General features: G+C 38.7%; 1 protein-coding gene across 1 annotated transcript; it reads left to right on the top strand.

The window, feature by feature from the left end:
* The first annotated feature begins 5,205 nt into the window (after positions 1 to 5,205).
* Positions 5,206 to 22,980, top strand: ZBTB41 (zinc finger and BTB domain containing 41). The gene is made up of 11 exons (XM_086753405.1): positions 5,206 to 5,395; positions 5,869 to 7,104; positions 7,820 to 8,027; positions 8,759 to 8,828; positions 10,686 to 10,833; positions 11,479 to 11,608; positions 13,467 to 13,562; positions 14,090 to 14,196; positions 15,660 to 15,765; positions 16,781 to 16,869; positions 17,620 to 22,980. The coding sequence occupies exons 2-11, from the start codon at positions 5,982 to 5,984 to the stop codon at positions 18,261 to 18,263; spliced, it is 2,721 nt and encodes a 906-aa protein (XP_086609531.1). The 5' UTR covers positions 5,206 to 5,395; positions 5,869 to 5,981; the 3' UTR covers positions 18,264 to 22,980.
* The last annotated feature ends 270 nt before the right edge of the window (positions 22,981 to 23,250 follow it).

Consider the following 23,250-nt stretch of genomic DNA (forward strand, 5'->3'; position numbering starts at 1 on the left):
TTCTGTGTTGTGTGCTTGCACAGTGCACACATTAACTACTGCTTTTTTGACTGGAAGCAAGTTTGTCTTGCTCCAGGTTTTTAACAGTGGCCTCAAAGCATAATTAATTTACTTGTCATCTGGTTCTTGATATCAGAATCCAATTTTATTTTCTTGGGAAAATGCTGTAATTACTGTTTAAATATAATTAAGAAATCAGATAGTGTGTCATCTAAAATAAAAGATTAAAAAAATGTATTGTAGATTATACATAACTTTATAATTCAAAATTATACGGCTAGTGATTAAGGAAAGTAGGGAATAGCATTCTAATCTCCTACATCTTGACGTACCCCGCCTCTCTAGCAGAGATGGATTTTGATTGCCTGACAACTGTAACCACAGGAAGGCTCATCACGAAAGGAAGGAGAAGAGCTCTGCAAAGCCTTGATCAACACTGAGCTGGGAGGCCTATCTGCTGCATTTTACTTCTAGCTGCCCTTAGAATTACACAGCGGACATTATCCCAGGACACAAAGGCTTAAAAGCTGCTAGTAATTTGTCAGCATCATGCACTAACTCTCTAACAAAACATCATTGTCAGCCTTCCAATTTTTTACCCCATTCAGAAACTTCTATGTATGATACTTTAGTTTTGAAAATGCACTCAATAGTGATTTTTTTTTTTCCTCTTACCTAACAATTACTGAGCCTAAGTTGGCTCTGATAGCGTGACGAGAGATGCTGTAAGTATAGCAAAGGTCTTTCCTGACTTGGCAAAGGAATTGTGGTTCGACGGGATGGAGTGGCGTGCGACAGAGCTGCATTGTGGAAGCAGGCAGGAGATGGCTCTCTCCAGCAACACGCTTCTGTTTCATACGTAATCCAACAAGGCATTTGTGTCCAGGCATAAATAATCGGGTTGCATTACATCATAGCCTAAAGGAGCTATGCTGGACAACATAGCTCACATGGAACTTCATGTTGACATAGTTGGCTTTAAACTTGGTAATTAGAAATGAGCTAGCTCGTTCAGTACCTCCTCCTGGCATCACAAGCAGTGCGTTCCTCAAGACCTTTGAGGGCCACAACTAAGACCTAACCTGAAGAGGAATGGACCTTGGCACGCTCAGTGCCTTGTTTCCTCAGCTCCAAGCAATCCATACAGCAAACCAGTCAACCCCTCAGTACATCAGTCTAATACTACGTCAAACACGCTCTCAAGTTTCCAGGTGGTATGAGTTGAAAACTCTGTATATCCTCAGAAGTGCACCAGATAGAAGACCTGGGATTTTAAGGATAAATCAGTACAAAGCCTTCACCCATGGCAGAAGTCCTAACTTTATGTTCTCTCTAAACCTGGAGAGCTAGAATGACCTTCAGATTCCTACTACAACAGAATATATGTATTAAAAGATTAGCATTTTTTATTTAAAATGCAACTACTTTTCTTAGGGGTAAAAAGCCATGAATGCCTATGGAAAAGAGAGAGAAGGAGACCAGAACAGCCCTTACTTGTATCCTGTGGCCCCACAAACAGCACCAGGTCTGACCATAACAAAGCCCCAATTACCGAAATCTAGGGGAGGATAGCTGGCATGTCCCTCTACCCGATGATTTAATTGGGCCTGTCAACCAGGGATAATTGGTTTCCGGTTGACTGAAAAAAGCGACAGCGACATCAGCTCTCTGCTACCCTTCATTATTGAAATTCTTGTTGTCTCGTAATAGGGCCCCAGCACACAGCGCGCTCCGGCAGCGTTTACAGGTCTCCCGTCACGCGGCGCAATGGAAATGCGGCAACGTAAGATGTAGAGAAACCTTTTCAAGCTATTCAAAACCCTATCAGTTTTCATAATAGGTTTTTGAGAGCCAAGATTATTTCTGTACGGGAAAGTCTGGTTTTGCTTGTTTTACTGGGAATTCGATAATATTGTTGCAGTCGTGATGGTCTAAGGCTATAAACAAGGCAAAGTTAACTGGGAGAGTCAATAAGTTGTATCAATAAAGCTGATATGACTGGAAAAATAAAGATGATTTCGGGCATGTGAAGCCTTCTTGAGGTCACATACTCAAAGCCGGTCTGGTTTTAGTTCAGATAGTCACATACGCCATCTGAACTAATAAAAGAGATTACATTTCTCCCCAATTCTTGCCTTGCTTATAGGAAATTACTCTTTGATGCTAGTGGTGTATTACTGCAAAAGGTTTAATTTGTTCTGTTGAAAGCATGGACTAAAATAACAGAAAAAAAATATGCAAGTCCTTGTTTCTTCTTTGCACATCTTCAGGCAGGGGGCACGGCTTTAATTTACAGTGATTTTTCTAACACTGCTCGAGACATATCAGCAGAGGGGCAGAGCAGGTATTTCCCCTAGTGTTTGGTTTGTTTTTTTTTTTTTAATTTCGGCTTTCTTCCCACTGTGCCTCCTTTCCCCCGGGCTTCTGAGCACTAGCAGGTCAGACGGAGCAGGCACGGGTGATAGTGCCGTAAGTGCTGGCAGGAAGGTACACGGGCAACTTCTCTCTACCCAAAGACTTCTCCAGCTGGTACATTTTTTCAAAGCGCAAAGCCAACACAGCACATCTATGAATCTACCTGTAGAACAAGTGAGTTTCTTGTTGCTGGCCCCTGCTGATTTCACCTCGGGTCTGCACCGGAATAGCCTGCCGGGAGGAAATCTGCTCCGTGGGGTCTGTAGCCACACAGCTTTCTGCAACTTCTCTACACATTTCACTTGCTGCACTTTTAGAGAGGGGACAAGAGGAGAAGCCTGATCAACAGGACTCACACGCCAAACATCCATAATAGCACGACAACCCTCCAGTTGATTAGTGTCCCAGAGAGACCCGAATGGAGAGATCGGGGTGGTCTTTTCATGGCCTGTTTGAAAGAATTTCTTGGCAATGGTTCCAGCAATGGGCTTTCTTCAGCACTGTTGGCTAGAAAACTTGCTGGAGTCTCTAGACAATCTTATAACCCTTTCACTTCACAGCCTAATTGAAAACATTTGTGTGTATGCGGTGACTGGCAATAAAATGCAGAAAAGTCTCAGACTAGAGGAAGTATAGGCTTTGTGGGTTCTTTCCTAGGTCCACTGACACATCTGGGATACAAAAAGGATGAATTGACAGCATCGGTCACAGTTCAGCAGTGTCATACACCACAAACCCATCGCAAATGAGCTCTAAAATTCCTAGAGAAATAGACGTTTACCTTAGCTAAACGTCGTGGCCAAAGTAAAGGCGGGCGTTTAGAAGGCGATGTGAACGTTTATGCTCCTAGATTTATAACTGGGTACTTACAGTGCACAGCTGTTGAAGAATATATTGGGAATCAATTGAAATTACTCAGCCAGGTCTTAAAACTTGCATGCTATTTTTATGTAATCTTATTTTTGTTTAGTTGGCAGCTAAGTGCTTAACATCAGAGTTGTTTCCTTATCTGATTATTGTTTAAATTGCATTTGATTCAAATATCTGTACCTCAGAAGTTAAGATTTTGAGCTGGAAAACAAGTATTTCAAGATGAAACTGCCTCCTCCAACAGCAAGCCCTCTTGCACAAAGCTACTTCTTAATTTCCAACATTTCAAGAATATTTATTTGATAAATACATTTTTTTTTTCCTTGGACAAATCTAAACAGCTGCATTTGCAAATTACGTACAGTCTCACACAGGTGAGCAAGTACTTATTCTTCAGTTGATGCTGTCTCTAATTAATATATGTCAGCCTTTTTATGTATGTCTATTAGCTGCCAAGAAAATTTAGTGTGAATAACCACTGAAATAAAAAGGATTAACATATTTAAATTTTGCCTGTACCACTTCAACTATAAATGAATTAATGCTGAAAAAAAACCCATAATGACCTGAGAGTTCAAGGACATTTTGTTTCCAGAGTGTAATTACTGTAGCGATGCCGGCCATGGTAATGGATCCCTTAGCATTGTATGATTTTTCGGAACTGTTTCTGATCTTGGTTATGCTTGTTGGCAAAATGGTTCTCATCAAGGACACGTTTTCCTCACATATTTTATTCATTAAAACCCATAAAGCATTATACTTCCAACCTGAAGATATTTGCTATGGAAACAGTGTTGCTCTCAAAACTTCCCTTTCCCATGCAAAATGAAAATAGAGAAACTTATTTTCACAGTTTACGTACAGTTTAACTATGACTCTATAGAAATTAAAGTCGGGCAAGCACAAGCAACACCCTAAAAGGGCAGATACCCCAGAGATAAGTAGATTTTTGACATCAGTGCAAGAAAAGCATAGTAATATTGATTGCTCTGTTATCACTTATTGATGCCATCGGTTCACCTCAGAATAACTGGATGAAAGAATTTATACTATTTAAAATATTATTTGAAGTAATTGAATATTAAAATATAATTTGATTTTGATGTACTATTACAGTGAAAAAAAATCTAAATTATTATATATGTCACTTAAAATACATGAGGCCTGAGTGCATAGCAACAATCAGAGGTAACAAACACTGAGAATTTTCAGTATTTTTATTGAAAAAATGCAACACCTGAAAGTCACGTAGTGTTTATTACGCTAATGCTACCAGTTTACAAACCACGAACACAGAACACGTGCCGTGAAATAGAGTTGAATCCTGCGTTTCATCCTTACATTTTCAGTGTCACATTGTCACTAGCAGTCGGTTAACTTCAGAATGCTAAAAATATAATGAACCGACAGAAGAATGTCTTCTGATTGCGGACGAACTGTATCCCCACATGAGTGTTCACCCGAGCTGTGGGGCACGCATGGGGCCTGCTCTTTTTGCCACCCGGGAAGCCCAAAACCGGGAAATTTCACAATTTCACATATGTGAGGTCCTTCAAAACACACAAGACCAAGGCGAAACAAGATTTTTGAGGAGAACTACTGGCAGCTTGGAGGTTCTGAATTATCTGCGAGGGACTGCTGTTTAAGCACAATATTCCTTGGTTTTGCACAGATTTTTTTTAAATGCTGAGGCGAACCCAGGCGCGCGCCCTTCCCGCCCATTTTTTTTCCTGGCGGGCGGGACCGCTCGCCGTCCCCGCGCACGCTCAGAAGCGACCGCCGTCCGCTCCCCCCACCGGCGGTGGCGGCGGCGGCGGCGGTGGCGGCGGCGGCGGCGGCGGCGGCGACGGCTGCGCAGCGAGGCTGCGCGCGGCGCCGGGACCCGGAAGCGGCGGAAGCGGTTGCGGCGGCCGCGGGGTGCAGCGGCGTTTAGCGGCCGAGCGGGCCCCGCCGAGCGCCCGGCGCCGCGCAGGTGCGGGAGGCTGGGGGTGGTGGAGGGGCGCGGCCATTTTACGCCCCACTCGGAAGGGGCGCCCTCTTTGCCCTCCCCCCCCCCCGCCATTCCCTCTCCAGCTCGATGTCGCAGGGCCCCGGGCTCCGCAGCGGACAGGTTGGCCCAGGGACAAAGGCAGCGGCCGCGGCCCAGGCCGAGGGAGGCGGGAGCCCGGCCGCGGGGTTGACGCTTGGCGGTGACGGGCCACGGGGAGAGGGCCGTGGGTCTGGCGGCGGGGGACGCGCGCCCGGCGGGAAAAGGAGAAGGGTTGGCTCGGTTCCTCGGGGTTAAACGGGAAGCGAACGCGCTTCGGTGTGGCAATAATAGCAGCGACGGCGTGCGCCCATCCCGCAGCGTTTCCCAGGCTGTATCCGTCTGGGAGAGGAGCAAAACCAGCCGCGGCTGTCACTTCAGGTCTAATCATAGGGAGTGTCGGTGCACTCGCTCCGAGTAGCCTTATGCCACGGTCTGGAACGGGAAGTGATGAGAGTTCAGTGGTTTAATAAAAGCTTAAAGTGTGCAGGGTGGATAAAACTAAGAGTGAAATGCAGACACAGCTAAGAGTAATTTTTCTCATAATTCTTTTGCAGATTATGAAATTCCTGTTACGTGCTTTCTCAAGGTCTGCAGCAGAACCGAGTCTTCACTGGATTTTTTTCCCCGTCATCAATGAAGCTCCTGATCTTGAAGTTGCCATTCTGCAATGAAGAAAAGGAGACGGCTCGCTGCAAATCTAAACGAAAAGGTTCGTCTTGGCCAAGAGAAAGATACTTCAAAACAGAGTTCTGTAGCCGACTCTGCACAAGAAGTTGTCTCAAAGTCTGCAGGGATAACTCCTGCGCATCAGCTTGAATCTTCCCAAGAACTTTCACCGTCATCAGAACAAAGAAAGCTCCTAAGCTCATTGCAGTATAACAAAAATCTACTTAAATACTTAAATGACGATAGACAGAAACATCCATCGTTTTGTGATTTACTCATAATTGTAGAGGGAAAAGAATTTAGTGCTCACAAGGTTGTGGTGGCTGTTGGAAGTAGTTATTTCCATGCCTGCTTGAGCAAAAACCCAAGCACCGATGTCGTCACGTTAGATCATGTAACTCATTCTGTCTTTCAGCATTTGCTTGAGTTTCTCTACACCTCTGAGTTTTTTGTGTATAAAAACGAAATTCCGTTAGTGCTGGAAGCAGCAAAATTTTTAGATATCATAGATGCAGTGAAGTTACTAAATAACGAAAGTGTTTCTAGCATACAGACTGATGTGGTAACTGATGCACCTACACCAGCAGAAACACTCAGTGAACTGACGGGTAAACTGTTAAATAGTCATCAGTGCGCTTTCTGTGGTCGAAGCTTCTGTTACAAGAAGTCCTTAGAAAATCATTTGGCCAAAGCCCACAGATCGGTTTCAGTGGAAAGAAAACATGGGTTAAAAATGGTTGAGAAGGCCGACTTTTCCACTAGACGGTCTATGAGAAATCGTAAGTGTCCAGCTAAATTTGATAATAGTGACAATGAAAGTGGTGATGCCTCTGACAGTAATTTGGAAAAAGTCGGTTCTGACAAGGAAACATCTGATAGAAGCGAATTTGAAGACAGTGGAAGTGAATCCAATGCTGATGAAGAAGGACAGGAAGAAGAAATGTCAGGGGATGATTCGGAGTCTGAAGAACAAAGTGAAAAAGAACAGAATGATACCGAAGAGGGTTCTGAGGCAGTTGATTCGGTGGGAAATATTCCTGAAGGCTTGACTCCAGTCATCATTCAAAGCAGTAGCAAAAAGCTACTGCAGTGTCCCAAGTGTGACAAAAAATTTGATCGAATAGGTAAGAACAAGTTAGCTTGATCTCTTTCCTTTTTTACCATACGGTGGTGCTATTTGTATGGGAGATAAACTGAGCTTTTTCTTTGGCCTAGACAGTGAAGATCAGAATTTCTGGATTGTCTCACTGGTATGCTGTTAAGTATTCTAAGTGTATTACATGTTGCTATGTATTACATGTTGCTAAACAAGTTCCAACATATCAGAAATAGCGTTCAAACAAGTGATACATAAAGTATTTCTTTATACGCTTGTGTTACGGTAGACAATTGACTTGTATTTTAAATTTGTGAGCTATAGTACTTTTTGTTTTATTATTTAAATGACTCCTAGAAGTATGATGCATATTCTACAGAGAAAAATAAAAATCTGGTACAAAGAGCCTGTTATTGACTTGAGGTAGGTAGGTCCTCGGTGTAGGATGGAATTCTACCCTCAGAAAAATAAAACTGGTAAACAGAAGAGGGAATACAAACTGTGTGAAAGAAATGGGAGAGTAGTAGCTTTGCTTATGGTAGTATCTTGGGTCCCAAATATAGATGGCTTACGAGGGTCTGTATTATTCATGCAGTGTTTCCTTATTTGAAAGTACCTTAAAAACACCAGTTTGCTGCAAGGCCGTCCTCTGTTCTGAAAAGATACTTCACAACTGGTGAAACAGATGTGTTTGTTGTGGGTGATACCTGTCATGTTTATGCTGATGGATTTTTGTTGTACAGGCAAATATGAGAGCCATACACGTGTACACACGGGTGAGAAGCCTTTTGAGTGTGATATCTGTCATCAGCGCTATTCAACGAAGTCCAACCTGACAGTACACAGAAAGAAACACTCTAGCGATACCGACTTTCATAAAAAGGAACACAAATGTCCCTACTGCAATAAGCTACATGCAAGCAAAAAGACTTTAGCGAAGCACGTGAGGAGGCAAGTATAAGCAAATTTATCTTGCATTTCTGATGAACTGGGGGTTTTTCAGTTCAAAAAGTATGCACACAGCATATTCTGCATGATTTCTAAAACTTATTTCAAATAAGCGTCTTTTCAACGGACACGGGAATTGGCAGTATGGGTGGATATAACCTGCCGTAAGGAGTCTGTGGGGACTGATTACAGAGCAATAGCGACTCTGTGGGAGTTCTGTGGTAGGTTTTTGCTGTCAGCTTTAGCATGCTCAGGTTAACTAGCACAGACAGTCACAACACAGCAGTCTTAATAATTACCTGTGTTCCTTTTACCTTAAAGGAAGAGTAAAATACCTTCTTTGGTTTTAGATGCTGATGCTGTACTGTTAATGATAGTAAGTGGATAAACCATTTCCATGCAGAATCTTTTAGGTGAATAACTTGTTTATGACAGGTCTGATTATGACATATCATCATTTACACACTGCTTTTTTTTTTCTCTTTCTTTTTAAATATCCATAAAGCATTACAGTTGAAACTGTCCTCTGTCTTACCGATTGTCATATGAGATTCTACATGAGCCTATAGTCAACACTACTTCCCAGTTACTTGTGCCTTTAGACTTGTTTAATTATCAGTATTCTGTTGTGCTGGTTTGGTCATCAACTTTCAGTTTAGAAATGGATATTTAGTGTTTGGGTGATCTTCGTCTTAGGAAGGTATAACCACTTTCAGCTTCTGTCTTTCTCCTAGGTTTCATCCAGAGAATCTACAAGAATTTCTTTCTATCAAGAAGACAAAGAGTGAAGGTTGGAAATGTGATGTAAGTAATACTTTTGGGTTTTTTTGTATAGATACTATGTTTTGTGACTTGAATACTTAAGTGAAAGTAGGATAGGTGACATCTCAGTAAGCTTTGTAAGTGATGGTATAAATTTCCTCTTTCTGTGCTGATTTAACTCTACAGCTTGTGACCGGGTACCTAATACCAAATAGAATTCTGAAATAGTTGAAGGCACTGTTTTTTAATGTGATCAGTTATTACGATTGTTAAAATACATCAATTTGCAGATGATTAGACTTGAGTGTTATGAACACTTTAAAAACGGAGTGTTTCCTCTCCCATTAGTTATGCACATCAAACACTGATCATATGGCATACTTTTTTGGAAGGCTCTCTCAACAGTGAGGAAGATGTATGTTAAATATGCAATACTTTCTCATGTAGTTGTATATGCATATCGACAGAGCTGTAAATTTGTACTAAATTTATCTCTAGTTCTAAAATCAGAGAATCATTTCCTTGATTTTCCCCAGGAGAGTTATATGTGTGAAACTACATCTAGTGTAAAAAGGGGTTTATAGAACTTCCATTCTCTCTCTGTCTGCTGCCAAATGTTTTAAGGTTTCAAATATGGAGTTTTGTTGTTTATCAGTTTACTTTTCTTTTTTAATTTCCAGGGCAGCTGTTTTGTTTATGCAAACAGCTATGTGCCCCTGTATGTCCGTAACATAATTACTAATCTTGCTTTGTTTGTGAACTCTCACTTACAAACATAGAGTAGGCGATGGGGAAAGATCAGCTATAGGAGTCTGTAGCGTTCGCTCTGTTTGTGATGGTGCCGTGGTTGGAGGTATTACCTGGTGAACCAAAGGGTGTTTTCTTCTAGATGAGAAGTTATGTTGTCTGAACATATTACAGATTCTGTTTGTTACTAGATAAGAAAAATTGTAATAGTGGGAATCAATTGTGCAACATTGTTGATGTTCATTTCTCAGAAAGTACTCTTACCAGATGAATGATTTGGTAAACACTTCTTTGTGGTTTGGGTTTATTATTTTTTTTGTTTTGCTTGAAAATCTTAACTTTGTGTTAAGTAGGAATTTTTAAAAAGTAAGCTGCTTCTCTTGTACTGCTTGTGTGCATTGAAAATGGACTTGAATTGAAAGCAAGGGTAGAATTTTAACTTTTATAGCAGTTGAAGGAAGAGCAGAACTCTTCTGAGCTGTGACTCTGTTTTCAGGTTGTTTAGTATGTTCTAAGGGCTGAGGAGCCACAGTTGTAAGCTGCAGGATTTCTTCAAGTTGTTGATTTATGCTGTAATCCATGAGTGAACACCAGAGCTATATTTATTTGTTGGTCTTGGCATTTTCTCTTTAATATATGCTGTCAGAGAATTTCCCAGAGGAAATAAAGGAACAGGTATTACTCTCGTTCTGCAGTAGCTTATACTGCAACAGCTTTTACCACAGTCTAACTGAGCTGTTACAGCATCCAAAACCAAGCCAAAGCTGTTTGCTTTTTTTTGCTTGGGTTAGTTTCTGCTGAGTTCCTGGGTTGAAACAGCCTAGGAAAAGAGTCTGGTAAGTGCTGGAGTCGGTCGGAAGAAGCAGGGTGGAACATGTAATTCTACGCAGGAGTTGCCAGTAATTTAATGTAGGCTGCTATAGGCCAGCATCCTAATTTATATAGTGCAATCCACGAGGGTTTACATAGAACAGATTTTCTTTATGTTGACTGCAAGGCTTTACAAGTTGGGATATAGTACGCTTTTGAAGAATACGTGTTTAATCTTACATTCCTGCAGAGAGCAGATGAACTGAACTGATAGAGTTTATGAGTAGGAAAAAAATCTTGTTACAACTGATGTGTCGTTGACAAAGTGTATTATCATTTTAGATTTGTAAAAAGTCTTTCACACGAAGACCTCATTTGGAAGAGCATATGATCCTTCACACTCAGGATAAACCCTTTAAGTGTACCTACTGCGAAGAGCACTTTAAATCCCGATTTGCAAGGCTGAAACATCAAGAAAAATTCCATCTCGGTATAGAAACCTCCTTCTGACATGTAAACAATAGATTTAAAGTAAAACCTTCCTCACCACTCTACGTATGTCCCGATCAGTCTGGTTTCCACCCCACCTCCTTTTCCAGTTCTTTCTTTTCCAGTTTTGCGGGAAGCTTGGTTTGGTTTGGGTTTTTTTTGCGGTTGGTTTTTTACTTTTCTATTCAGCTGTCTTTTTGATGCATTGTATTGTACCTAAATAAATGCAAAATCTTGGTTGGGAAGAAGAATTGAGGTTAGTTTTGTTTTAGAAATTTTTTGCATGAAATTGGTTCTCAGCTATGGAGCCACATTCTTCCTGAGGTTTTCCAAAGACCAAGTTCCAAAGTAGGAATTAGATTGGTGATCGTAATGAATATTTTTCAGTTAAGTGGGCTTAATTACTTTTAACTATTAGTTCTAAATTTTTGCTTTACAATCATGAAACTTGCCAAAATACCAGATGTTACAAATAACTTAGTTGAGCAGAAAGTGCACAAAGTCTAATTAAAGTATGATGACTGTACATTAATTGTTTATTAGACAAAACTTTTGCCTTTTACATTGATCAGAGTTTTCACAAGTAACCAGTCTTGTTTGATTTCCCTGACAGTTCATAATACTCTGTGTGTCTGTCTCCTTGTAGGGCCTTTTCCTTGTGATATCTGTGGCCGCCAGTTCAATGACACAGGAAATCTGAAACGCCATATAGAATGTACTCATGGAGGAAAGAGAAAGTGGACATGTTTCATCTGTGGAAAATCCGTTAGGGAACGGTAAGGAGTTGCTTGACTACCTGAACTTCAGCGAATATTTAGGAATATTTAGCGTGATTTGATTCTGAATATATTTTGGCTTTGAGGTTTTAATATAAACTAGACCATTTCAGAAGGCTAGTCTGTTAAAAGTAGTGTCGGAGCCATGGGTAGCATGTAATTTTCTGATGACCTCTAAAATTAAGGATGACAACTACAGGTTATGAGGCAGAACTATATTAAGAAAGTCGTACCTCTAATTCACTCCACTTAGGGTTCCTGTGTTGTACAGGAACATCTTGCATTTGTCTGGGAAAGAGTTTTCTGACAAGGATATTTTGGTAAATACACTGATGAGGACAGGAAGATGAGGAACACTGGTGAGAATGACTAAGAAGAAATTGGACTTCTATGAACAGGGTTTCATGGAAGACGGAATAAAACTGTTGTAGCGGTTACTACTGCTACTACTACAGCAGTAGCAAAAGTCAGTTTTGCTACTGTTTCTCTAAATGGAGGAAAAAAAGTTAATTTAGCGCTTTGAAAAGTGGAAGCTCTGAAAGTTGGCTCATAAATTCTAGTATGTAGGAAAAGAGCATAGAAAAGCTGAAGAAGTAAGACTTCCCTCCCATCTCGTTTCTATTCTACACATATGAGAGAAAAATGTGAATTTTTAACAGTTGTTAACATGGCTTCAGTCCAGGTGTCTTGCACTGCTCTATAAAAGAGATCTTGAAAGTTTCTTGAAAGTTTTCCAAATGGTGATTTATGTTTAGGTTAGGAAACAATAAGCCTTTTTTTTTTTTTTTTTTCTTCTTTTTTTGACAGAATACAGCTTCATCTCAGTAACTGTGACTAAGATTCCAGTCCCCCCTATCTGGGGGAATATGAAACCATGTACTGTAGTATGTTGTCTCGATTTTTAAATTTTTTCCAATGACTGGTAAAGACCCCTGGAAGTATTGTAAGAGAAAGATTTATCCTTACTGGGGGTTATTGGTGGTGTGTGTTTTCTAGTAGTTTGGTCAATACAGTATGTATTTGTTAAAAGAAAAAAACAAGCTATAAGGCACAGATAGTATTTCAGTTCTATAAAGCTCACTTTGAACTACAGAATTTATCTTCAGAAAATGTCTATGTTTACACACTTCAAGCTTCATTTACGTTATGTAAGGCAGTTAAACATTTAAATCTTGTTGCTTTCATTAGAAAAGATAAAGTTTTGTGTAAAGCTTAAAAAATATTTGAACAGTAATATTTATAAGTAGTACTGGAAGGAGATCAAAGAATTCTCTTTTGTTTAATTCACACACTTAGCAGCTGTGTATACAGTAAATTGTATTGTCCAATTCCTTTGCTCGAGAGGAATTTTCACCTGCATGCACTTTTTTTTTTAACATTGGAAAGGTGATAGTAGAAGTGGACTTGCATGTGTATACGTATGTATGTGTGTATAAATATATATGTATTTAAACAAGCCTTGTGCTGAGTTAAGTGAAATTAACATCTATAATCTAGACTTCCTTCAAGTCAGACTTTAAAGCTCTGGCTTTATACATGTAGTAACAAGAAAATTACTAGGTAGGGAATAGTGTTGAAATTGATGTTTTCTTTAATGTACGTTGTCCACATGTATGTTGGGATGATGTTTTGTTTCTTTGCTTACCTTGTTTCTAGACACAGTTGGTTCAGTAAATACTAGATAGGTTGCCATACTGCCTTTGAATATGTGTGTGTGTGTGTACCTGAATAAATTGATGCAGTTATTTGGATATATTGTGATCCATCAGTTAAAGAAGTTGAGGAAATGATAGTCTGTTTCAATTTGAAGTGGTAGTCCTATTGCTTAAAATTAAATTTTGCTGCCTTTGTTAAACAGAACAACTTTGAAAGAACATCTGAGAATTCACAGTGGAGAGAAGCCTCATCTTTGCAGTATTTGTGGGCAGAGTTTTCGTCATGGAAGCTCTTACAGGTACAGATTTTTATTAAATTAGCTGCTAAACGGTCTCACTTATTTGAACATATATATGCACTCACGTTGTCAACATAATTCTTCATAATGTATGTATTTTGATTTATTCCAACTCTCAGAGCATTAGTAAATGCTTTAAACATGCTTAAATATGGAAAATATATTAATAATCTGCGAGAAGTAATTTAATTTTTAATACAAGATGTTAGTGGTTTAAACACAGGATCCCATACAAATCTTGTATCAAAGTTGACTTTCTTGCATATCTGAGACTTCTGCATCTTTGTTATTCAAAGAGTAGGTAAGCAGAGGACTAAAATGTCCTGCTAAATTAACATCAGATAGGAGAGTTTAGCTCTCTTCTCTCTTGCTTTCTAAGAGCAGTTTAAGCGTACCTCAACTGAGAGTTATTTCCTGATATTTCTGTGAAGCATTAAAGACTCTGTTTTCTGGTGTTTTGCATGGAATTAGCAGTACAGATTATGTTAACAAAATTGCATTTTATGGTTATGACTATAAATATGCAGACTTCATCTAAGAGTCCACCATGATGACAAGAGATACGAATGTGAAGAATGTGGGAAAACATTTATTCGGCACGACCATCTGACAAAACACAAAAAAATACACTCAGGTAGGCATTTTCTTTGAAAATCGGCTTTGAAATTACTGTTTTGAAATAAGATCAAATAAATTAATTATGGATTTTTTTTTTCAGTACATACAATGTTTTAGGTCCAGTAAAAGTTCCTCTCACTGTTTTTAAGGTCTACAAAAGTAGGATTAATCTTAAATGTTTTCAGGGTTTAGAAGCCAAGTGTTTCCTCCATGTTAACATAGAAAGCTGAGGGACAGTCAAAAACATGTAACAGTGAATTGCTTTAAAAATAGTAATAATAAAAAGCAAAAGTGAAAAAGGAGGATTTTTTAATGAGTTGGGATTTCTTTTTTTTAATAGCAACGTGTGAAACTTTATTACCACAACACAGAAGAAGCTGTCACAGTCTCTGTCAAAGTTTGTACACTGATCACTTTAATGTAAGAACATCAAAGAGGTGTTTCTGAAGTCTTTGTGATGGGGAAAAGGGAAGAAAGGAGGACTGTGGGAGTCAACCCTAAGAACAGCCAGATGGGGATGATGAGGAGGAAGAAAAAAAAAACTCTTTCTGTTGTGCTGAGAGCAGAAAGGCCATCAAATGGATAGGAAGAGCAAAGATTCACTAGGGACGTTTCCTTTTTTGGGACAGGATCCAAAGGGAATGTGGCCTTCTAGGAGGCAAAATACTTTCTAGGCAGCATGAAAATATGAAAGTGATCAGAGTCTAAACTTCCTGAGCCTTTGTTTTGAAGGACAGCTTCTTTTTTGGTGTTTGAAATCATAATGTCTGCTATAAAATAAAGAAATCTTTGAAAACTCAAGTACAAAAAAAAAAAAAAAAATCCTCTTTTCTACTCTATTTGCTTTTCCCCTCTCTAGAAAGTTACATTCTTTGACTGTCCACACTCCTCCTACTTACATGAGAAGAAATACTCTGCCACTTTGTGGAAGATCTCAAGATGACTAAAAAGAATCAAGATACTTTTAAACAGCAGCATAAAAGAAAAAGGTAACTATGTAAACCAGGATAATTAAACAGATAAATACTGTGATGTCATTTTAAGTTCTAAAAATTAGTAGCTGAAGATAACTGGTATGTTTAAAAAAGCTTCTCTTTTAAAGCCCCTGAATTATTGAAGATACCTCATTTCAGGTCATAATGAAGAGAGTAGATTGCTAGTCATTCACTTGTACTTAGGCAGTGAGTGTTTGTAGAAGTGTCTCTTAACTCAAGAACATGAATTTCTTAGTAGAAATGACAAACAGTCAGTAACGGTCATATGTGAGAAGTGGTAAAAATCCTTACTTTGATAGAACCAACCTAGTTCCTGAATTTTGTTCTTTGATAACAGAGAATCCTTCTCTGAGTAAGGTATGGAAGAGCGGGATTGTCTGGACTTTGTGAACATGGATCTACTATATGTCTTACAATTACAGCTCTTAGACATTGAGTGAGTTTCAGAAGATTTAACCAAAATTTATTGTATTTTGCCCTATAGGTGAAAAAGCACATCAGTGTGAGGAATGTGGAAAATGTTTTGGCCGTAGAGATCACCTTACTGTTCATTATAAAAGTGTTCATCTAGGAGAAAAAGTTTGGCAGAAGTAAGTGTGGGGTTTTTATAGCTGCATAAATACTTCTGTACTGTAGCTGATCTTGTTGGGATTTGCATGTTCTTGCGGAATTCTTGTTGTCTGTGTGTTTGTCATGCCCATTAACTTAGTCTTGATAGAGATATTATTATGGTTTGAAGTGGGTGTCAGAAAATTGTCTTCACAATTTAAGGAAGATGTTTCCTTTGTAGCGTAATTAAGTAAATAAAACCATAAAAAGGATAAAATTTTCATCTGTTAATTAGCTGTGTCAATGTTGTTTTGAATTGATGGTTTGCTGTAATATTGTCATTGCAGACTACTTAAGACCGAGTTATTAGACATCACTTAAACACTGTGAGAACTATCCCACACTTAGGTATTTTAGAAGCTGGTAGCAGATAAGTGGCTCGAAAGTACATTAAAACTTTGAAAGCCGAGTTATGTTTGTACATTTGAAAATGCAAGGGGGTCCTTAACTTCTTGAGCTCCAAAAATAAGCGTTTCAGAGATTTTCAAATAAACGGAGACCTAGTTGTTTTTCAAATGATGTTGTAACTGCTTGTATTTATTAGCATTGTGTAGAAGCCATTATAGATGTGTCTATGCTGAAAGTATAGTACATTGTGTGTTTATTCTCTTCTTTTTTTTTCTCAGTACTCTAAAACATTCCTGGTACTTTAATGATAGCCAAATTCTGCCAAAGTGAAAGCCTCTTGTGGATGTTGGGCAAAAAGTGTTACTTAGGATATTTTGGGGGTCAGAAAATAAGTTTTAGTACCTTTTGCTCTTCGATTACTAAGCGCCAATCCTAGCAGAGGATAAGATGGAATTTCAGAAAGAATCTAATTGACCTTACTGGTGTGCAGATGCCAGGAAATAGGAACGTAAGTGAGGAAATTTGGAAACTTGGATATTCAGCTATTTTGCAGTTAAAGATTTCAGAAAGGACTGTGCACATAACATCATTATTAGTTGGTTTGGAAAAAAAAAGAATCTAACATGAGATGTCTTCTCTTCTTTAAAGATATAAAGCAACGTTTCACCAGTGTGAAGTCTGTAAGAAAGTTTTTAAAGGGAAATCAAGTTTGGAAATGCATTTTAGGACACATTCAGGTAACAATAAGATACATTTTTATGCATCAACATTGATGGAATTATTTAATTCATTATGGTGGTTGAGCATTCTGGGCAAGAGTAGCAGGAAGCTGCGAGACTTCTTACTCTTTCTCATACGTTGGTCGTTCCTGAGTACTACCTCCTGAATGTATCAGTTGAAATATTGATATTATTCGTCACAGATTTGTGGTACGCTCTCTACACCTCTTCCTTTAGTTTACCAGTGTATGTTCTTGCCAAATTTATCCAGACTTTCTAATCATTTCTGTGGTCCAGAGAATACTACGTTTCGAGTGGTAATCTAAACAAGGATTTGAAATCTCTTTGGAAAAGCTTATGTCTTCATATGTTTGAATTTGTTTTTCCTGCCTTATGTTTAAGGAAAACACTGTCCTTTCAAAACACAGAGAAGTACAAATTGAGCTCATTTAATACCATTATCATAACAGTTTAAAGTCTGTTCTTTTTTTTATTTGGTTTATATCCTGATTCTCTTTGTGTGTACCTGACAGAAGTCGCGAGTCTTGAGAGAGTTGTACGTAAGGAGAAGGGTATGCTAGTATAACTGCTAAACAATCTTCTAATGGATCCTGTGATTCAAAAAATTATGCTAAACGTATGCTGGGTTTTTTACATAAAACTGTTCTATATTAGCTCTCTGTGCCATAGTCCATGTATGTATTTGCATATTTATGTACGACATGGTGTTACTCAGAATAACTAATTCTTACTTCTCTGTCTTCACAGGCGAGAAACCCTACAAATGTCAAATCTGTAATCAGTCTTTTAGAATTAAGAAGACATTAACAAAACACATGGTTATTCATTCAGATGCTCGACCTTTTAATTGCCAACACTGTAATGCAACATTTAAACGAAAAGACAAGCTGAAATACCATATCGATCATGTTCATGGATCAAAGGCTGCAGAAGAAGCATTGACATCTTCTTCGGAGGAAAAGCTGGTCTCCTTACCAGTGCAGTACACCTCTGATGACAAAGTTTACCAAACTGAGCCTAAAGAGTATGTGGAACAGTCCAAAGCGTATCAATCAGAAGCCAAAACTTTGCTACAGGATGTATCTTCAGAAGTATGTGTGCCTGTGACTCTGGTACCAGTTCAGATGCCTGATCCGCAAGCCGATCTCGTACAGCACACTGCTCAGTCACATGGCATCCTTCCTCCGCCGCCCGAGCAGACGGATTATCAACGAGCAACAGATCTGTCGTTTCTAGAGAAATACACTCTCACTCCTCAACCTGCGAATATTGTTCATCCTGTGAGGCCTGAGCAAATGTTGGATCCTAGAGACCAGTCGTATCTTGGAACTTTACTGGGGCTAGATACAGCTCCTACTGTACAGAATATTTCAAACAATGAACACTCGTGATCAGACCGTAACATTCCACCTAATTTACTAAGCCATTAGCCATCAGAAGGCTGATATGGCAATTAAGAGTTATATTTTATATTTTATTTGGACTCATGCGTCTTCTGCATAGTTTTGGAAAATCAGGTTTGTTTACGTAATATTTGAACATTTAGGCACATTTTGATGCATACTGAAAGAGTGTTTCTTGTGATTTTAAGAGTTTTTAAAAATCTTATAGATGGTCTTTTAAAAATTATGCTCTGAAATATCTTTTAAGGATAGTGACTGAAAAATGTAATTACATATCCGGCTATTAATTTTTTAAAAATTGCCTTTCTGCATCTCGCCTTGAGTTAATGTTTTAAGTGTAATGGAAAGCATTCTGGAAGAATAAGGACTATACCCAATTCATTAAAAGTTATAAGGGCAGGCAGGGATATAAAACACAAATTTTGAATTATGTTTCACATAAAAATTAAAATATAATTTTACTTGAACCCTCAGGCACTTTGGGGGGTTTTAAAGTCTGCCAGACTCTGGAGCTTAGCCAGCTGACACAGGAACTAGATTCTTCTGAAAAGTGATTCAGATGTTTTATGAAGACACTAAACAGGGTGTTTGGTAATCACCCCGAGTATAATTAGGCTGCCTGAACTTGGCCTCGTAATTCTTCCTTGATCTCTAATACTGAATTATGTGGGAAGAGCTAGACAATGGTGTTGTCTCATTTTCTGCAGTGAGTACTATATCATTTTAATATGCATTTTTTCCTTGCTTCTTCAGTCTTGTTTATCCTCTAAAGTGTGCCCCATACTCTGACTTTGAAAGAAATGGGAGTACTTGCAAGGTGATTTTAATCTGCGAACAGTCATAAAGGATTGGCATGGTTTGTCCTTGTTAGACCATGAGTTATAACAGGGGCCCATATTAGCGTGCCCGTTTTCAGGTTATCTGTGATAGAGAAGAAATTTAAAGGCTATTATTTCCAGAGCAGTACTCAACTTCTATTTAAAAAAAAAAAATCCAGTAATTATAAATCTCTTGTGAGTTGCTAAAGAAATTGTTTTGTTTCTCACTTTCTTGTACTATGTTTATAAAACAAAGTCAAACTCTTGAGAGTATTTTATGTCTTTAATTATTTTTAGCTTTTTCTTTACTAGACGTAAGAATTTTTTTTTCCAAAAGAACCATTTTGATCTGTAAGTCTAGTGTAATCACTATGAAATCAAGTATAATTTAACCTCATCAAGCTTTCTATTTTAAGCCTGCTTTAAAAATGATTATTCTGTCCTTTTTTGGTGAATATTATGCCAAAGAAAGTATCTGAAGTGATTTTATCATCTTTATTACTCCTCACAAGAATTATATATTAAGGCAAATTTTTCCCCAGATTTCCCTATTCTTAAATTATTATCTTAAAGAAACTTTAAAATGGGAAACTTGACATAGTTATGTCATTGTAACTGTTAAATTTATCCAGTGACCTGAGCACAAGTGATCTGTGGTGAAGAGTTTGTTTATCATCCCAGTTCTACAAACTCTGAACGGCACAGGTGACTTTAAATCCTATTGAAGTACTTCGGTGTTAGGTTCTTTTAATTCCCGCCTGCTTCAGTGTTGAGCAGTTTGCAGGAGAGGGGCCGGAGCTGCCTGAATGTTCATGTTTTGAAGCTTGTACCCTAATGGATTCTTAACCTAAACGCACCAAAGATTTCTGTTAGCTGTTAAATAGTGGCAGAGTTACAGAATTTTAAGTGTGATCGATATTTAAATAGGACTTAGCCAAAGAAGCACAATAGAAGTCCTAAACTTTAAAAGTTCAGTTTCTGAAACAGGACTACATATGTTTAACTGTTCTATGTTTGTATCTCTAAAGTAAAATTTAGAGCTGTGCTCTGGGAATGTTCGGACTGACTGCTGTAAATATATCCGGTAAGGAGCTAAATGCTAGCAAATACACAGCAATAACGAGGCCGTTGAATGCCACCTTCTGAAAGGACACTATCAAGTACTACTCTTCCTGCTTTCTAACTCTCCCTTCATCTCCTTTCACAATAAAACTGTTTCTGTCATCCTTACACTCCATGGCTTGAAAACTGCTGCTTTAGGTGTAGTTTTCGAGACGGTACGTGTGTATCGTATTCGTATTGCCACACGTGGACGTGAAACGTGATTTCCAGCTTTTGTAATTGTACCGTTAAAAATAACCCGACATCAGTGGTGTCAGTGCAGTTCTCACACTAAAAAACCTAACTCGTCGTTATTTCTTGACTTTTCTGTCCTATGCTAGAGAAAAGTATTGTAGGATTTTGTGACAAAACAGTGGCTGAAAAATAGTTGGCAACTAATTTTTTCTTTTAAAATCCAGTCTGTTTGGAAGGCACTCTAGGAAAATACTAAGGTGGAATTTGGAGCATATTTACTTGATAATGTCCTTTTAAAAATTCTTTCATTATTGTGCCTTTTATATATATTCTGAATAATGCTGGTTTGTTGTTTTTTTTTTTCCTCTGGTTCATTTGATTATTCAGAAAACATTAAAGTCAATATCTTTCCAAAGGGCTTCATGTTTTTGGGCACCCAACAAGAAACAGATTATAAAAGGACTCATTATTCAGAAAAACAAGCACTGTATTTGCTGAGTGGGTGACCAGAATTACTAGTCATTCCTGGAAAAAAAATGACCTACTAGTTCTTTGGCGTTCTTTTATTTGCAGATAACCCTACTAGTTAGTGTTTTTACCTGCTGGTCAGGCTGGATCATTGCCAGTTGACAGTGAAAGAAAATAGGAAAGCTTATGTGCTAGATACATAGTTTTTATTTTTTTAATATCACGAGGTATGATTCTTATGGCTTTACATCTATTTAAAATTCATATATAAGCAAAGTAAACTTTCATGGGCTGGTACTTCATTTGGTAGGTGGAAGTAGCAGATCGTGGCTGGGTGGAGGACAGTTCGGAGGAGGAGGAGTGGAGTTGAAGAGCAGATACCTGCACCTCACAGCTGCTGGATGTCTGGTACCGCCATTTTCGTATGTTGATCTGCAGGGCGCTTTTACGTTAAAGGCTACGTTTTATCTGGCAGTCGTCGACTCAGTTGACCGTTTGTTGCCAAAGAAGGAAGAAGCAGGTCTCTTAGAAATATCTCTAGAGAACGGCACGTTGCAAAACGTTGGTCTCTTCCACATGCTGGCCTTTGGGGAGAAGAGTGGAGTCCGTGTTGGTACTCCAAACTGCTAACGTGGCTCTGAGAACTTACTGCGCTCATTCTGTTTAAACATTGAATTCTATTTTTTTTGCTGAACAAATCTCTGGTTGTTGACTGGATTACTGCCTTTAGTTCTTTGAGTGGATTTTATGTTCAGTTTATTTATTTATATTGGAATTTCCTCTTTGAGCACTGACACTTTTCCTGCAGAGGTATGGCTCTCATGGGTTCTTTTTGTAGTGAACATCAGTAATTGTAGTGGTGATGATATATCTTCTGTAAGGCTGTGGCTTCCGTAAAAATATAGTGCTATTTTAGTCTGGATTATAATTCAGGTAGTTATTTTTAAAGATGGGTAGTGCCAGAGCACAATGCCAAGAGATTTATTCGGTGTCATCAAAGAGCTGAGTTTATTTCCCTAGTAAGAGATGTGGAAGAGCATCCAGAACTCTGAGGAGTGCTTCAAAGGAATCGCCTCATGTAATGTGCTTCATCGAATGTGAAACGCGTTACGGAGTGCTAAGGAATAACTGACCCTCAAGGTTTTAAATTTTAAATAATTGCTATGTAAAAGTACATGAATGTAGAATTATGAATGAATTCTGGGAAGGGTGTTGTAGATTAATAGGGGTTTTTTTTCCCTGTAATCAATAAAAAAGGTGAAATTTTTCTATATTGAGCGTACATGCGTATCTGATCCAGATTGCACGTTCTCCGTATGGCAGGAGTTTAAGGGAAACAGTGCATTTATCTGTAGGTCCTTGCACCTCCTGTCACATGTGATGTTTTCTACAACATCACCTCACGGTGATTTGGTTGTTTCATGGTGTGCGCTGAAGAAGGGAACTGCCAGAATATAACGCAGGGCAGTGACTTTGCCCAAGCCCGTAGGGATGTTTTTCATCATTCAGAAGAAACATTTCGATTTAAAAGGATTTCATCAATTACAGGTAACAATGGCAAAAAGTTGGGCTTTTTTTTTTGGTTTGGTTTTTTTTTTTTAATCCCTCTTAACCGTTTTGATCGTGTTTAAATGTTGATCCTTTTATATGAAAGAATAATGTGAAATAATATTTTGTCACTGGTATGTGAGATAATGTGTTTTAAGAGTGATCTGTATAGGTTGATATTTTAGATGGAAGTCTTTAAAGTTGTCTTTTTAAGGGAAATCCTGTAAGGAATTTTGCTGTAAGGAAAAGCTAGGAGGTGTACTGTAAATGTAGACGTACTCAGTCCTGTGTGTGACTTTGTTTGTTCTGGAGAAGTAAAGTTCTTTTGTCATAACATTGCTTGCTTCACAGGGTTTCTTGCAGGGCTGCTTGCGCCGAATTTTGATTTCTGCCCCTTTTTTTTTTTTTTTTTTTTTTCTAAAACAGCATAGGAGCACCGTATTCTACTTGTCCTTCAGTTTTGAAGCTCATGAAATATAAACAGATGAGGCAATTTTTTTTCCTCACCTTTGTGTGTGTCTCATGCTACTTTTTATTTTAAAATATTTTGTAAATTAAATTTATTTAGAAAAATACGTGGCTGTGCTTGGTTTTTGTGGTTTTTAAAAAAAAAATACGGGAAGATCTTTTTAGGGTGGAAGCCTGCTAAATTAACTTTTTCGTTTTTTTTTTTTCATTTTGAAATGAAGGCAAAGCCCCAGGCCCTGTCCCGTTACCCGCTCCGGGCCGGGCTTACCTCCCGCCACCGCGCGGCGGCGCCTCTCCCCTAGCCCGGGCCGTTTAAATAAAACGCCCGGCTCTCATTGGCGGAGAGGCGATGGGGCGGGACGAGGCGGGACCGAGCC

The sequence above is a fragment of the Chlamydotis macqueenii genome, chromosome 8 (assembly GCF_036417535.1).
Source record: "Chlamydotis macqueenii isolate bChlMac1 chromosome 8, bChlMac1.mat, whole genome shotgun sequence".
In the NCBI taxonomy this organism is placed as follows: Eukaryota; Metazoa; Chordata; class Aves; order Otidiformes; family Otididae; genus Chlamydotis; species Chlamydotis macqueenii.

Excerpts from the sequence above, each read along its gene's own strand:
- ZBTB41 (XM_086753405.1), top strand. The coding sequence starts at position 5,982 with ATGAAGAAAAGGAGACGGCTCGCTGCAAATCTAAACGAAAAGGTTCGT. Across the intron at positions 8,028-8,758 it reads TTAGCGAAGCACGTGAGGAG|GTTTCATCCAGAGAATCTAC; the intron begins GCAAGTATAAGC and ends TCTTTCTCCTAG. Across the intron at positions 15,766-16,780 it reads GGAGAAAAAGTTTGGCAGAA|ATATAAAGCAACGTTTCACC; the intron begins GTAAGTGTGGGG and ends TCTTCTTTAAAG.